The 18,398-nt window shown below is 36.7% G+C and overlaps 2 protein-coding genes across 3 annotated transcripts in view; both read right to left on the bottom strand.

Annotated features, from left to right (window-relative positions):
• Positions 1–18,398, bottom strand: part of LOC134536958 (formin-like protein) — a 123,766-nt gene that overhangs the window by 100,728 nt on the left and 4,640 nt on the right. The window lies entirely within an intron of this gene.
• LOC134536960 (uncharacterized) lies at positions 12,087–16,061 on the bottom strand. The gene is made up of 2 exons (XM_063377072.1): positions 15,190–16,061; positions 12,087–15,103 (listed from the first exon to the last, which is right to left on the bottom strand). The coding sequence occupies exon 2, from the start codon at positions 14,488–14,490 to the stop codon at positions 12,553–12,555; it is 1,938 nt and encodes a 645-aa protein (XP_063233142.1). The 5' UTR covers positions 14,491–15,103; positions 15,190–16,061; the 3' UTR covers positions 12,087–12,552.

Raw genomic sequence — 18,398 nt, 5'->3', positions numbered from 1 at the left:
ATTAGGATTAAATCGATTTATAATATAAAAAAAATTATAGTTTGTTATTAGTAAATATTTCTTAGTTATGATTAACGTCGTTCAGGATTTTCTGTCATAAAAATTGTATCGTTTGTTATTCGTAAATATCACGCCTCGTCAGAAAATTTGAAACTGATAGGCTCTGAAATCACTAAATCAACAATGCATTGTTATTTTAACGATAAATAGAACTGAAATAGAATTTTTAAGTGTATGGGCTAAGCCACACCAAAGGAAAAAACATTCGAATACTGGTGGTAAAACAACGAGAGGTAAAAGGGAAAAAAAATGTACGAACTGAAAACTGCCGGGAAACACATGGTCGCTACACGAAGCGCGTCGAAGTAGAAGAGACAAACGTCTTGGGCTTTTATGTCGAGACCACGCACAAAGTGAGTTGTTCGGAAATGATAACTTCTTCGGACGCGGTATTCAACCCAAAAGCCCGGAGGTAGTTAGAAGACAAGACCAGGAGAGGCGAAGCTCACGTCCAGACACGCACGCTGAACGCCCTTGGCATCTGCGCGGAGATGGAGAAAAGAGAAACAACTGATGCAAATGAGCAGGAGGTGGGTGTACAGGGAGGGAGGGAGGGAGGGAGGGAGGGAGGTTGCTCGCGAGGCCGCCGGTGACTCAGCGACTCGACGGCGCTTTCCCCGCTGTCGGCGCCTCGCGCCAGGACCCCCGGAGACTGCGCCGTCGACCGCCGCTGCTCGCACAACCCCGACTTGCAGTGACGCCGAAAACCACAACCCCGAATATGACGGAGGGAAAAAAAAATTTTCAATACAGGATTGTCTTAAAGGAAAAAACTTACAAAACTGTTACTAGAAATGTTTAACTCATTTGACATTTATGGCGTTACTGGAGTTGATTTTGCAACTTGTTAATTCGTTTCCATGTTTGATGGTGTATTACGACTATCGTAGATTGCCCATTAACTACAACCTTTCTAGATTCGCAGTTACGGCATTTTGTGTTTATATCTAGTCGTTGCAGTATCTACAGTAGGAAACTGGGGAGTAAAATTTTGGTTCTTTTTTTTTTTCCAATTCATTCTTTTGGCACCTTAAGGCACTTTTTTTTTCTTTGACGCTGTGGTATACCGGACTTTTTAAACGTATCGTCCGGTGTGGTGGTACGTCGTCCGGTGTGGTGGTATTTCGGCGCCATGTAGACGAGTCTCCACCCTATCAGGAAGCTGCGCTGCTCAGTATTCCCGCCGCGGGTTGTCGCCCGCGGACAAAAGCGTCACGTGGTCGCGTCGCGCGCGTCGTGTGGGAACAAAAGGCCTCTCCCCTGCACACGAGGACGCGCAGAATGCAAGGTCAAACTAATGACGCCCGCCTGCGAAACTGCGGGAGTACCGAGACCACACTCCGGACCCGACCTGACAGCGCGCATGCGCTCGACCCAGCTCGCCAGACTAGCGTATCTTCTGCAAATTTAGAACTGTAGTCCTCGCGTGTAAACAATTTTAAAACTTTTTTTTAAATTTTGAAATGTTCGTTTTAAGTGTTGATAGTGAGATGAGTAACCTGTCTATGATTTAGTTCATTAAAATACAAATATGTGAAAAGGTTCATAAAAAAAAGTCCGCATCACTTTCATAAATATTACCTAATGTCGTTGTGACCACACTTACAAGAATGCTGTTCATAAATATTTACACCTCTAGGTCTTCTATTAGATATGTTTCTAAAATGATACATCAGATGTTCACTTGAATCCATTATCCAGTTGTAGAAACAAAAAAAAAAATACTGAACTTCTAGCAAGTGACCAGATGCAGTAAACAGAACAATAAACTTCGAATCACGACACTTTGTCTGACTTTTGAAAAGTATCAGGTGACGTTCAAAAACACATCTAGCGTCAAAATTTACAACAAAACGTAACACCTACACTTATGCTAATTTAGCGACATCCAGCGATGTTACCACTACACAAAAACAATGAATGAAAATACGATAACCCCCGAACTCAATTGCATTGGGTAACTTTACTTGCTACTCGCAAGCGATTTTAATTGTAACTATCCAAATAAGCTCGATGTGATTATGCTGCTTTGCTTCAGTGAGTGAAGATAAATGAAACGGGTCTACTTTTATCGCTACTCGCTTGATATCATTTTATTTTTTTCATCGGTTTCTGAAATCTCCAATATGCCTACCTACCAAACAGTTTTTTTTTAAATTATAAATATAATTAATGAGTACTCTGAATGGTACTCGCAATATACGTTTCATTTAGTATTAACAAAAATAATTCAGAAAATATTATTTAAAAAATAAAAATATAACCTCAAGCGAAACTTTATGTGAAGGAGTAAGCCAATTTTGCTCGCTCTGTGTAATCAATACTCGCTTAGCTAATGATAACACGTTCATTCAAGCCACACTTTTTTTTTTTGCTGATGAGAAACTAGTTAACTCGCCCAACATTACAGCCGGTTTACATAGTCAATTTAAATATTCCACACTCTACGTGTTTCACGGGCATTACGCCACTTTCGATATTAGATATATTCAGTCTCTCGCAAACACACATCATTTAAGTATTCGCTGGTACACAGCTTGTAGATGTTACCAGACCAAATACAAACGAGCATCATGTCTACGCAACATAGCTTATGATTCGGTGACCTACGTGATTGTATTCATGCGCCGAGCGAGGTGCAAAACAAAAAGAAACCCGCGCTTTACTAGCCATCAATTTCAAACGTAGAAATTTTTTTTTCCATACATTATCGCAGCCAACTTATTATGACTGGGTTTGTATTTCAAGACAATCAACATGCTCACTCAATTACTGTTTTTTTTTTTTTGACATGATAACGTCTAATAAATCGATGAACGCCGGCTGCACGCACGAAAAGTGTCCCGTTTCGCACATTGTTCCGTTACGCTGTGTCCCGTTACGCTCATAGTACGCTTACGCCGCACCGACAGAAGTCAAAATTTAAAACTTTGTTTATAAATGTGTAATATGAAATAATTTCTACGTCAAATGTACGTAAGAAAATGAATCTGATTACTCGTATAATTTCAAGTATTTATTCTTTTATTATTAAAAAAAAGTAGCATATGTCGGCGAGTGCAGTAATAACAGGTTATATTACAATTGACTAAAATATTATGGTGATTCATATAATGATGATAGATATTTGAGTACAGTGTATTTATATGAAAACTTGTTCATAATTTTATATTTAAACTTTATAGCTAAACGCCAGTTTTTAAAATTAATTACAAGTCATCTACACGTGAACTTATTCGTCGACTGTTTATAAAGTGAAGTGAAAAGTTAATGTGGTTTTCATTGCTTATTACAACAACAATTTCGGCAATAAAGGTTAATTATTCTTGCATTTTAAAAATCTGATTACTAAATTCAAGTATTTATTAATTTATTACTAAAATAAAAATGATTCAATTTTATTCATAAAAGTATGCAATAATTTCATCGATGTTTTATTATGACGTTGTCACGTTAAACTATCTTCCGTAAACCGACTTAAGACAACCAATTTTTTAATTAACAGATATGTGTGGATGGGCAGCAAGTTCACCATTGTGTAACAGAATCCGAAGAAACACCCTGAAAATGGCGACTGTATTGCCAGCCGAAACGTAGGTTGACACAGATCCAAGGCGGTACGAAACTGAATTCCATGCAGATCCTGGTAAAATAATTCAATTTTCATTTTTTAAAAAAAAGTTAAGAAAATATGATTATTTTGCTTCATAATTTTTTTAAGCACCATTGTCCGAGATAACATACACGTATGTACATGCTTTACTTTTATACACTTTTGCTAAGACATTTAGGACAACCACTAACTAAACTATAATTGGACGGCGATTAGCAATAGTGAGAAAAATATCAACATTAAAACTATAATTTCAAAAAAAAATTGCTGTGGTGGTTAAAAGTAAACATAATTACTTCAAATTGTTTATTTTGAAGAAGATAGCTATTATACATATTTCTAGACGAACTGGTTTGCAAATGATTTATCTCAGTTCGTGAGTTTAAATACGAAAACTATTGATAAACGTTGTCAAATTAATACACTAAAAATTATTCCATTGGTAATGGATTTCAACCAATACTAAGCAACGAAAGTAAAATATAGATCAAGTATAGTCAATTTTTTTAATTATATATATATATCTATAAGATTTTATTATATATAATATTTTAATTATATATAAGATTAACATTTTTTTTATTTATAGTATGTACTAAACACACTAGATCGCCTCATTGGAGTGGTGTGCACTTGACCGTGGTCTGTTTTACGCATTTACGGGGAGGGGGATGAAAGTAGTAAAATGTTAGCTCCCTTGCCGACACATAATATGCAACCAGCCAAAACCGTAACCTCGTACAAGGACAAGGCTGTGGTAACACAACAACATCCTGTGATCGCCGAGAATCTTCGGAATGTGACGCGAGTTTATTTTCAATCGAGGACAGAGACGCATCCACAGGAACTGACTCATGTGCTTGCTTGTATACGACAGCATCACACGGCGACATAACAGAGTTGCCGGTTTGAGGGCTAAATCCCTCCGTGCAGGCATTTCTTGAGCGTTAAAATTTTGAAGGATTTTCAACCCAAAAAGCTACAAATCTATTTTTTTTTAAATGTAAAACTGATTTTTCCTATACTTGACTTATAGAATTCAGAAAATATTTTTTTACAAGAAAATAAAACTTGATTTTTTTATACAAGCTTTTAGAATCTGACAAAGAAATATAAACCTTATTTCTGAACTTTATTTTGTGAAAGATATGACAAAATTTAAATTGTGATTTATAACGGTATTTTCACAATTATTTTGATATATGAATTCGTTTAGGGAGTAAGCGGATTTCTGAAGTAATCTTCAGGTATACCGGTTATGAAAAACCTGGCAATACTGGTCTCATATTTAATTCATGAGTTAAATATATTTAACTGTAGACATGTTCTAAAACACTTTTGTTATAATACACCAATCATAAAACAGTATACGATACATAAACCTCAAAATCCGAGCCGCTACAGATAATTTTACAAATACCAATACGAAACCAAAATGACAAGCCATCACTGTGATTTCCAAAAAAACTACCAAATACGTTATTTTATTTTAGTTTGTTTCTGCCAGTTTTTCATTGAACTCTTTCAGTTTTCGGTATCTAAGCAGTTAATAGTGTGAATATTAATTTACTTGAATAGGAATTAGTCACTGTCGAAAGCGTTGTCATTCCGAGAAATTGTGAAAGGAGGCAGTTCCGGCCTATGGCAAGAAGCTTACGTAACCCTTCCAGTATATAGATATATAATAGAAGTGTGTGTAAAAATTACGCCCCATTGCGTTATTAATAATCCAATGGTCGTAAAAGAAAATGAAAAAAAAATTGGTTGTCTGTAAAGTCGGTTTACGGACGATAGTTTAACGTGACGTCATAACAAAACATTGATGAAATGATTCCATACTTTTATGAATAAAATTGAATCATTTTTTTTGAATTATCACTATTTTGTATGGATACAAAGAAGGAGTGAAATGAAATCTACAATTTAATTGATAAATTTACTTTTATTTGCACTCATTAATTCAAATAAGTTTATTACTTTAACGTAGAGATTATTTTAACTATAACATTTATACATGTTAGCTATTTAACTTCTTCCAATCTGTGTTATTCTGTTAAGGATAGGACGATGATAGGAAAAGTAGGAAACGAAAGGGAGTGTTTCAAGTTTAATGTGCCTCGAAAAAGTCAAATCTATGGTTGTTCCAATCGAGTGGAAGAGAGATAGATGCGGCGCATATACGGGATATAGCGTAACGGGACAATGTGCGTAACGGGACACTTTTTCGTGCGTGCAGCTGGCGTTCATCGATTTATTAGACGTTGTCACGTCAAAAAACTCCACAGTGTCCCGCCAAAAGGCAGGGTCTACGTGGATATAACGGGGCTGGCTGACTGCCGTAGAAGCAGACTGCAGCACCCGTCAGCCCGGTCACACTGGAGCATCAACAACAATGCATTGGTGGAGGAAACGGAAATATGGGGTGTGTGGCTGTCTCATGGACACGGCCGAAAATATTTTTTTTTGAACACCTACTTATCTCTGCGTGAATCTGTGTGTCTTATTGTTATTCCCTTTCTTATTTCTTAGTCTACAACTACATTGGCAACCTGTGATTTTTTTAATTCATTAAATCGTAGCAAGAGTAAGCCCAAACTTTCCATTTGTATATAAAATGTTTTAACTCATGTTTATTATTTTTCTTTACGTTTAACAAGCGCTTATGTTTGTTTTTTTACAACACATTTTTTGACGTGACAACGTCTTATAAATCGATGAACGCCCGCTGCACGCACGAAAACGTGTCCCGTTACGCTGTCGGCGAGTGCAGTAATAATAGGTTATGTTAAAATTGACTAAAAAATTATGGTGATTCATATAATTGATGATAGATATTTGATAACAGTTTATTTATATGAAAACTTGTTCATAATTATATTTAAACTTTATAGCTAAACGCTAGTTTTTAAAATTAATTACAAGTCATCTACACGTGAACTTATTCGTCGACTGTTTATAAAGTGAAGGGAAAAGTTAATGTGGTTTTCATTGCTTATTAAAACAACAATTTCGGCAATAAAGGTTAATTATTCTTGCATTTTAAAAATCTGATTACTAGTATAATTTCAATTATTTATTCTTTTATTATTAAATTAAAAATTATTAAATTTTATTCATAAAAGTATGCAATCATTTCATCAATGTTTTATTATGACTTTGTCACGTTAAACTATCGTCCGTAAACCGACCTTACAGGCAACCAATTTTATACAAACCCTTTCTTTTTTAATGTTAAATTATTTCGTTTTAATAGCTAAATATTTAATAGTGTAAGAGAAGCCACCAACAATGAAGCCGGATGACGTCGACTCTGCAACAAGGGTGAATTAGGGGAGGGGAAAAAGGGCGGGAAGAGGGGCTGCAAGCCAACACGAGGGCGATGATAATACGCATAATACGCACCCCCTCCCAACAAACACGGATAAAGGGGGAGGGGGAGGGGGGTCTCATCAGCGTTCGCTGACAACGCGGACGGTACCCAGTATTGATTCCTCCCGAGCGCGGTATTCCCGCCCCGAGGTCCGAGGTTCGACAACCACCCTGGCTAACCTCTGCCTCGAGACGAACCAGGCAAGCAGTGGCGTATTCAGGACCAACTGAGGAGGGGCACGCGGTTTTACAGTACCGTGTGCCAAACCTATCCCAAAAGACACGCACCCCGCCCGTTGATCCAAGTGATTCTAACAAAAAGTGTGGGGTGCACCTGAATTACAATGCACCAAGCGAGTTATAGAAACTTCGGTTTCTGGTATCGCACACACTAAATGCCCCGGATGGCAGTATGATGGATCGGCGGCAGTTTTACAGTGGCCCCAGCCGTCTCCCGATTCACTGTTAAATCACCTTCACACTCCAAACAACATTTCTGTAGGTGTTTCGTTTATCTTTATTATTTTTTTTTCAATTGCCGATTTACAGCGAAGTTGAGGCTTTATGGACTACGGGTTACAGTAGATGTGTGTTCTGACGAAAATTAATTCGTCATAATAGATCTTATTTGTTCGTCAAAACACAGTGGTTCAGGAGCAGGCGTGTTCTGATATCAGTTATTTTTTTCTATCTAACAGCGAAGATGGAACCCATAGACGAAGTATATTTTCTTGAAAGTCCGATAATAAAGTATTTATTGATGTGAAAAAAAATAACGAATTGTTTGCTGCAAGAGACGATAAAGGATAGAGTATCAAATGCTCTTTCAAGATCTATTAATTCAACCAATTAAGTTTTATAAGTATTTCAGAATGACACCTACAACGTTCAAATGTATAATTTTTTTTTTCCATTGCACATCCCACGGGCACTTGTTTTCAGAAACAAGACTCATTAATTATTCTACGTTCATTGCTATGACCTACTGATTAACCTACACGCACATGGACGTCACAACTACATGCGAAAAATTAAAACTGGTTTGAACGACCAACCAGTTCTGACGTGTTCGTGTGTAATCTGCAGAGGCGGTTTCAGGCAGTTTGAACACTTCCACTTCATTCGCATTGTTTGACTGTTCTAACGAACTAGTCATAACCTATTTCCGTCAGAATAATCATCCGCTGTGACCGTAGCTTTAGCCTTCTCTCATATTTACCCATTTGGCCAACTACAAAAAAAAAACACTTACGTAAAGTTACAACAGTAGACTACTAAACTTAATAACTAAAAAATTAAGTCCATAAATTGTAAACGTCTGAAAAACTTTAAACGAACAAGTCACGATGAAAAAAAAGTAATACATTAATGGTACATAAAGGAACACATGTATGTATATATATATATGTATATATACATATATATGTATATATACATATATGTATATATATATGTATATATATACAGTACACTCCCTATTTAACGCGGTTGTCGGGGGACATAACTTTTACCCGCGTTGTTGCATAACCGCGATGTTCCGATGTGACCAAGGTCAAAAGGCATAAAACACCGCCTGTGTTCTAATAGGTCGGCAAGCACGCACAGTATAGACGGCCCGCCTTTGTGCGGACTTTGCATCCGCAGTTTTCACTAAACGCGGGTGAAAAAATAAAAACAATAAATTGTAAATATAAATATTAAATGTTGAATTTTATTTTTTATTTTTCCGCATGCCGCGCACAGTTTGTCGCACGGCCTACGAGCGCGCCACACGCCGCCATACACACGTGCGGCACACAAGCTGCTGCCAGTCTCGTGGTGTCAGCCACAGTATCTGCTTCGTCTGAGCGTCCGTAACAAAGTAAGTGCAGTGTGTGCGGTTACACACGATTTTGTGGTCAAAGTCTTCTAAATAGAAAGGCCATAGTAATACTTCAAACCGAATATGAATCGCAAAGTACCGAGTTTGATTGACAAAATAAAAATTCTAGATTTACGTACTTACAAATAGCGTGTCTTTTGCAGAAGTATGCAGCAGATACGTGAAAAACTATTCTAGCATTCGTACAATATAAAATAAAGAATCGTCTATCGTGTAAAGTGGTTAAACTTTGTTATCCATGCTTACAGTAAATTATAAATGGTCACATGTGGGATACAAAAATTGCGCCAAAATAATTTTAGCGCAATCAGTGGCGCCGTATTAAAAAGTCTGTTAAACGTTGTCTTTACTTATTCCATCAAACGCTTTGTCGAGTTGCTGAGTGTGTGTGGCTCGGATCGGCAAGTGTTATATTCCCCAGCCTCTGGTTAAAGGTCGGGAGGCCGCTACACATAAACATATCCGGGGCTTGTTTACTACCTCACGGCAAAAGTGGTACAGTATGGTTCACGTAAGTATTGGACCACTGGGAATTCCTCGGCAAAGATTAAAATTACGCTAGCTGATTTACTTTATTATTTAATGTTAAAACATTATACCAAAGTAAAAAGATGAACGTGTATAATACAACGAATAATATTACGTCTGTAGGTTCAAGTTGTAACAAAACATTTATATGTCTCCGCTTGTCAACACACGTGACCACGAGAAGTGTGCAGACGGAAATGAGTGAACTACTCAAGGTCACCAGACTTCCCCCCTTTCGGCTTAATCGCCCCTCTCATCACTGGCGCTTATATTCCACTCCTCCCGTCTACCGCTCTACCCGGGTGTCTTGGTCGCATATTCTCGGCTCGCCTCTCCCCTCCCAGCGCTTGCCGTCAACCAAACCTATCCAAAATCAATCCCCAGCCGAGTCACGCTGGATAATGTCGCTGGACGGTAGGCTTTATCGGGTCCCCTGTCCGATGCTTTATTTGTGGGTTAAAAAAAATGTTAAGAACTAATGTTTCAGAAAATAACACTGGTCTGGATTGGATCATAATTTGAAAACACTACAAGATAGAGGAATAATGTACGGAGATATCTTGTTTAGAATTTCACTGCGGACATTTTCTACGCCTAGGCTTTTTTCTGCCCGATGCTTAGTTTGTGAGTTACAACGCAAAATTATCCTAATCGGATGTCAATCATTTATTCCATTATTATTACAGTAGAAACTCGTTAATCCGTGACGCGCTAATTCGGGAATCGGATAATCCGGGACGATTTAAAAGTGCAGAAAAAAAAGAGAAGTAAAAATTGTCAGCGCTTAAAATTAACATCACGCGGGCCGGCGGCCGGCAAACACTGCAAGCCTTCGCATGGGCCGCCAAACTCTGCAACGCTGTTTGTACCGACCCTTTGTGTCGTCCCCCTTTCAGCTGTCACATTTGTCACTCTTTAAACTTGAGGGGGATGTCTTGACTTCTGCTTCCCGTCTCCCTTTGTTTGTTTCCACCCGCCAACGCACGGCAGGCGCCTGGCGAGTGACGTGTCTGGCTGGCATTCGGCTGGACGAAGTGGGAAGATTGAGAGGGAGGGGAGGGGGGGGGGGGGCTACCCAAAATTAATGTGTGCAAGTTCAGCACGATCTTATCTTTCTCTCTTCGGCTGTTGTAAATGACCGTGAACTAATGGCTAGGCAGTGCCGTATTTTTTTAAGCCGAGACTAATTCGAAGACGGTCTTTACCGTGAACGGATTATCCGGGTTTATTACTTTTTTTTTTACAGGATTTTAATTAGCCGGGCATCGGCGGGTCCCAATTAACACGAATAATGAGAGTTTACTATTTTTTATCCATCTGCTGCCATGGCGCAGTAAGCCTCGGTAGATGTTACGTCATATGACCTTGGCCTTAACCCAGCTGCACGCCGGTATCTGAGAAGCTTGACTAGACCTTCCGGGCTTTAATCGCTAGTCCGTGAAATTCAGTAATCCGTGATTATCTGGGTCCCGACCATCACGAATTAACGAGGTTCTACTGTGTTATTATTATTATTATTAATTTCTGATTGGGGGACATGGTTTGACCCGCGATATACCCGATTCCGCGATCTATCGGGGCGCGGTATACCGGGAGTTTACTGTATGTATATATACATATATATGTATATATACATATATATGTATATGTATATATATATGTATATATACATATATATGTATATATATGTATGTATATATATGTATATATATGTATATATACATATATATATATATATGTATATATATGTATATGTATATACATTGCGATGGTTCTCTACAAATAATCTTACCTTAAACTCTAATAAAACTGTTATTATGCAATTCGCATTGCGAAGAAGCAATTCATTAATACAAAATAACATTAGGATAGGTGATGATATTTGTTACTATGTAAAAAGTAATAAATTCCTTGGTCTTACTATAGATAACACTCTCTCCTGGACTGCACATGTTGATAACATCTGCAAAAAATTAAGTTCAACATGCTTTGGTATATATACATTAACAAAATTGTGCTCCAGTAGTGCTGTCTTATCTTATTATTATTCAAATATACAATCTGTTATTAGCTATGGTATTATATTTTGGGGGAATTCCTCAAATTGGAAAAAAATATTTATTTTACAAAAAAGAATTGTGAGAATTATATGTGGTAAGGAACACAGAAGTCACTGTAGACAAATTTTTAAAACAAATAAAATAATGACTGTGGTAAGCATATATATATATAAAACAATATTGTTTTATAACAATAATATACAATTAGTAAAAAATAGTGATATACATAAATATTTAACAAGAAACGCTGATAAAATACATAATGTACAGCATAGAACCAAAAAATATACACTAAATCCATTTTATATGGGCATGAAATTAATTAACAAACTCCCAAAAAGTATTATGGAAAATAGTAATAACCATACATTTGCATCTCAACTTAAAACCTTTTTACTACAAAAAACTTACTACTCATTAGAAGAATTCTTTGATAAATAGTATTTTATTTTATTTTGTATCATGTAAATATGTATTTCTGTATTGTTGTATTTTAGTGATGTTTGCTATATGTAATGTGTTTTTATAAATTGTTTATTTGTCTATGATCATATGTGTAACATATATATATATGTTTTATTGTTGTTTTTTTTTAATGTTGTTTGTTATATATCTATTGCTCCAGGGAGTAATAGTATAAGTCAAAAACTTCTATTTTTCAGGAGAGAGGTTTAAAGATTTTAAATTAGTGACAATATCAAATTTCCATTATTTTAAATAAACCAAATGGCTACATATGCTTAGTAAATGATTTATTAGCATTTTACAACAACAATATTTCTTTCTTTATTGCTAAAGATTAAATAAATGACATGTACTGTTAGGGCCCATCATTTACATGACTTATACTGGTGAGAACACTGCAGGTTTAAAGACATGTACTCTTAAGACCATTAATTACATGACTTATACTGGTGAGAATATTGCAGGTTTTCTTAAATTAGATGACACTTTTTGCTAAGAAAATGATTAATTGACAACATTCGTATACTTATTACAAAAACCTTTGGAAGGTAAAGCTCCGGAAAGTGCAAAAATATTCATTCATTGAATTCCTCTATATCAGGAAGTACATCTCTTGCATCCACAGTAGTTTTCAAGTTTAAATAAAAGCTGTGAAAAACTGTGTCTATCAATGGCAACAGCTCCAAGAGATCCTTCTTTTTCTCTTTGGAAATGGCAAGTGTGGAGTTATAACATTTCTTTGGATGTAACAGCTCATCTGGACTGCGGTTCCGTCGTTTTAAACAAATTTCTCTGAAAGGTGCATCTTCATCAAGTGTGTTCTTAAATTGAATCACTCGTCGTTCTTGAGTGTATCTGAGCCATCTCATCTCAGTCCACTTGAAGGGTTCTCCTGAACTATCCTTCTTTCTAAGAAAGAGACTAGTTTTGTACAGCTCAGCAAAATTGAGGAAGTCCTGATGATTAAGTTCTACAACTTCAAATTTGTTTTTCCTTCCAACAGTTCTGACAAGCTGGTACCAGTCATGGGGGTGTGACACAGTGAAGCGCAGTTTTTTCTTCTGCTTTTCTATAAGTGCATGGTCTGTGTCACATTCCATATGACTATGCCCACTCACCATAAATTTATGGTCCACCAACTGAAGATTACATTTCTGTTGCATCAAATACAGAAACATTGCTGCTACATGCGAGTTACGGTTCTGGCCGCCACATGTATCTGAATATAAAATAATGTGCGTTACATCTTCAGGTAACTCAGAAAGCTCTCTCAATACACATGTGGCAACTTGATTTGCTCCACGAGCACCTTCGCCTTCATGCCACATATAACAACGAACAGATGGTTTACTAGTTTCGTGCATAGTTAAATTATACGTCCAGAGCTGTCTTTTGTAAAAAGACACAGACGACTGAACAAAAGGTGTGGGCAAACATTGTTGTAAGTCGAACGTAAAACACCTTTTGCTAGGATCATCTTTAGCAGTTTTCTTGTCGAGATCTTTCTGTAGGTATGCTTTATCAGCTTCTGCATGATGCACAGATATTTCCTGTTTTATATCTTCTTCTTCTGCACCACTCGCTAGCTTCACTTTCATTTGTAATGTGTCACACCTATGACAAGTGTCTACTTTTGGTGCTTTAAAGGCTAGTCCCAAGGACTTAAACTCCCTAGTATATACAGTACGCCCCACAGGATTAGAAGTTGATTCTTTGTAAAATGAGAACATAGTATTCAAATCCAGAAAAGAAGGAAGATACTTCTTGTTGTTTGTTCTTCGCGTGTAATGAGATTCGTAAGAAGGGAATGATTGTATATGCCTTCGAACCTCATCCAGTCGTTCATCAGAAATTGCATTACCAGGTGATGTTTTTCCCCTGTTGTCCTGCTGTGTGATACCAGATGTAGAGGTACTTCTGTTGGTGATTGCAAGAGTTACAAACATTTGTGTCTCATCTAATGTGTTCATAAAACATCCCCTACAAACTTTTTCTCTTTTCCCATTTATCTTAAAATGAAACGTATGTGTAACCATTCTAAATTTCTCTTTATCAGGATTGTAAGCTCTTTTTCTTGATGTTTTGGTTTCCATAGTATCAACAAGGCTGGCAACATATGCTACTCTCCTGTCTCTACTACCAAGAGACCAATATTCTTTAAAAATACTTTCTCTTATGTCTTCAGGAAGTCTCTTTCTACATTCTGCTCGACAGTCTCTAAGAGGTTTCATTACTCTAGCTTTGACAACTTTACCGCTTAAAGTTGTGTATGACACCCCTCTGTTACGGTTTACACACTTTTCTCTTTTTCTTGCTCTTGAAAACCTACATTTTTTCACTTCAGCTTCAATTGTTTGTGTATTGTCTTCTTTTTCTCCGAGACCAGCCTTCCTCTGGCGAGGAACATTAACGGAAACATCATCTTCACTTGAGCTTTTCTCTTCTATCGGTTCATAATCTGGATCAATTTCTCCATTATCAATATTTACTTCTGCAATGTCTTCAGTAACCATTGGATGGAGCACTGTCAAACTTCCATCTCCATTATTACCTATAAGTAAAACAATTATTTTAGCTACAAGCACACAATAATGCCAATGACTTTTAAAAGAATGATTAGTTTTGTATCAACTCTCTTACCTGCCCATGTGTTCCGCGTATTTTCAAGGCCTCTGTCCTCATCAACAACATCATAGGAAAATTCACTCTGTTCATAATGTGGTTCATTTTCTTTATTTCTGTTATTTGCATCTGCAATGTCTTCAATAACCATTGGTTGGAGCACTGTCAAACTTCCATCTTCATTATTACCTACACATAAAAATAATGACGTAAGTATAACCACACAATAAAGCCAAAGACTACAATATAATAATAGTTTTACATCTACGCTTACATGCCAACTCATACTATGTAACTTACTTGCAAGGCCTGTGTCCTCAACAACAACTTCAAATAAAACTTCATCAAGTTACCAATTGTATGATGAGGTGTTTGGTAGCTGTGTGCCATCAACATTAACGAGTTGTTCTTCAGTCACATTAGAAATTTCTTCATCCATACCATTCGAAATTGTGTTCCTAGTATCTTGAACAAAGACATGATCGTCCTCGTTTGTTTTTCTTTCTGCAATAAATAAACAAATAAAATATGGGCACTATCATAACATGAGAATAACTGCACTATAAAAGCAACATAACTTTTGTCCTTACCTGACCAGTATTCCGCGATATTCACAGTTCCTTTCTCATCTATATCGTCCCTAACCTCAATTCGGTCGTTTGTTACAACAGGTATGTCTTTCACATTTTCAATCACATCTGAAATAAAATAAAAGACAAAAGTAATAATGCAAAAGATTTTACTGCAGTTACAGACATAAATGGAGTACCACACTAAATTTAATTAGCACTTACCTGCATTTAAACTGGAGGTATTCTCTTTAGCTATTTTCGTTTTTACAAGTTCAACAAGTTTTTTTCCTCTGCTATACATTATTTCTCCTACACACTATACATTATAATGTAAAAATCAGAGGAATAGTGAAAAATAACGCAGAATCTTCTACTATTGTTATAACTTTATAAGTTAAATTCTAACCACAACCAACAGCTGGGAGAAGTTGTTCCCAATAGTATAAGTCAGTAAACAAGCAACAGTACCAACATAATTTTGACTTGGGTGTAACAGTATAAGTTGACTTGTACTCTTACACCCAACATAATTTTGACTTGGGTGTAACAGTATAAGTTGACTTGTACTCTTACACCCAACATAATGAACTTTATTTCTCTTGGACTGTTAGGTTCAAATCGTTATTACACTGGAAACAAAGTACAGTAGAGACTTATACTCTTAGACACACATAGTCGGCTACTTAAAAAATACTAATATCCGAAAAAAAAAAATTCAATATTTTGACTTATACTCTTACTCCCTGGAGCCAAAGATATATTGTGCTTTTAAACTGACAACTTCTACCTGTTTGAATTTGTTTGAATATGTATTTGTTTTCATATGTAATACTTATGTAGTAGTTTATTGCGGTTCTCTAATTATATATGTATGTGAAATGTGGTTCTGTAAATTGACAACTTCTTCCCATCTGCTTGGGTTGTATAGAAGGCCACAATAAATAAATAAATAAATAAATATATACATATATATGTATATATACATATATATGTATATATATACACATATATGTATATATATACATATATATGTATGTATATATATATATACATATATATATATATATATACACACACACACACATGCACGTCTGCGGACAAGTTAACCCCGGAGGGAAAATGGGGTTCTGAAATCATTGGAGATAAGTGAAATACAGATTAGATTTCGCAATCCTAACATTTTAAATTTGAAAGTGTTATTGAGACCCGCAACTCTGAAGGGAGGCTAATTCCAAACGCACACCGCATAAAACTTTTAGTAAATAGACATTTCTGCGGTACATTTATTTTGATTCAATTGTTTAGATGTACACGCAACATGTATTTGGAAATGCCTGATTTCCCCGTCACACTGACAAACTTTCGCTTCCAACACCTTCCAATAAAGTATGTCAAAGTTGGAAGGCTATGTCGTCACCTAACACGTCACTTGCGCAGCCATGTTTGTTTAACACGCTGGATGATGATGAGTTTCCAACTAATATTTTTTTTTTAATATGGGGCAGGTTCTAAAATATGTTGGATGTTTGATGCAATCAGCCAATCAAAATCGTGCATATCGAAAACGGAAATGACATCCGTTTCCTTCACAACGAATCTTTAAAAAAAAAAATTGCTAACCATTCTAACCACGACACATTTATTTTATTTACAAAAGTTTGCTAGTGGCTTATAAATAATAAAGTAATTAATTTTTTTAAAAAGGAATTACACCCGAGTACTGTAATATCTCGACAATTTCTTGCCGCAATGTGGTTAATAGATAAATATAAACAGTCCCGGCAAACTAGCTTCCTCTCTACTCTCATTGGTTGTTGCACCATGAGTCCGCAAAAGAAATAAAATATACTCATTTCCCTTCTACGCACACGACCGTTCTATGCGCTATTGTGGAATCAGTAGGTTCGAAAATATGGCGGTCAAATCTTGTGCGCAAGACCTAATGTCAATTTTTTTTTTTCAACTGTGCACCCAGCTTAAATGTTTACAAGATAAATTTTAAAAAAATGGGGTGTTGCTGTGTAATGGACACGGCCGTGTGTTGTATGCGAATACATGTACGAAAAAGGTAATATTTTCTGTAACAAAATATGAAATACGCTATTTTTTTATTTTAACACCATATGTATTCACTGTAACTATTTTACACTAATGTTTTATATATGCAATCGATAGATTTTGACGAGAGCTAACGATTGCAACTCAAACCAACGTCGTAGCTTCTCAGAGTCAAACGTTATACTAAATAAAAATATCGAAACGCAGCAAAATTACCTCAAAATGGCGGCGCTTCCCCCTCCACCGAGCGCGATGCGTCACAGTCCTCACTTAGCGTAACGAATCCTTTGATCCTTTAGCTATCCAGTGTTGTGATTAAATTTTGGATGGAGATCATAGATACGTAGCTGCAACACCAAACTGTATCCCCCGATTTTGTTATCATTCGTTTTTTGAATTGCCTTCCACTATGGAAGCAATTTTAAAGACGTATTCACGTCGGAACAATTGATAAGTAGTGTTACTCCGGCAATATGCGCAGCGGCACGAAGTTGGCAGCACGTCGCCTCGTGCAGCCGTGTTTGCTGCTCTCTTTCGCTCTGCCGACGTGTGGTGTGGTCATTCGAAGGAACCGCGGTATAATTCAAATGCCTTCTTTGGACCAATCAGCTATTTCACAACAAGTTGTGTAGATTTGTTTTAAAACGCCAGGGTAAACTCGTGAGGGCCGGCATACGCTCCTCTGAAAGAAGAGCGGCACCAGACTCGGCTGGCGGCTGGAGGGGCGGGTAAGCTGGCGAGCACATGTCGGCGCACAGAGGCATCATGGGAACAGCGAGCGGGCAAAAACACCGCCCGAGAGAGAGAGAGAGACAGCGCGCGCGCACTACCGCCACTTTCTGCACTTGCCACATCGCTGTCCGACCAAGGGCGGATCTACACTTTTTATTTAGCCTTCTTTTGAGATAGGGTCGCTTTCTATGGCAGATAAAATCAAACTTTCCATTGGTTTAAAAATGTGATTTCCTTTTTTTTAAAAAAAAGTCTGCTATGTCATAAGTTGCTCAGAAACATTGTTATGAGTACAGTGTTATCAGACAATCCTCATGTACTTCTTTAACTTTTAATTTATTTTTTTAAATTGGCAACTAAGTCAGATTTTTGGGATGGTGAAACGGGAGGTTAAAACACCATACATTCCTATTTCTCAAAATTTCAACAAAACTGAC

The sequence above is a fragment of the Bacillus rossius genome, chromosome 11 (assembly GCF_032445375.1).
Source record: "Bacillus rossius redtenbacheri isolate Brsri chromosome 11, Brsri_v3, whole genome shotgun sequence".
Lineage (NCBI taxonomy): Eukaryota > Metazoa > Arthropoda > Insecta > Phasmatodea > Bacillidae > Bacillus > Bacillus rossius.
This window is presented reverse-complemented; position numbering and strand designations above follow the sequence as displayed.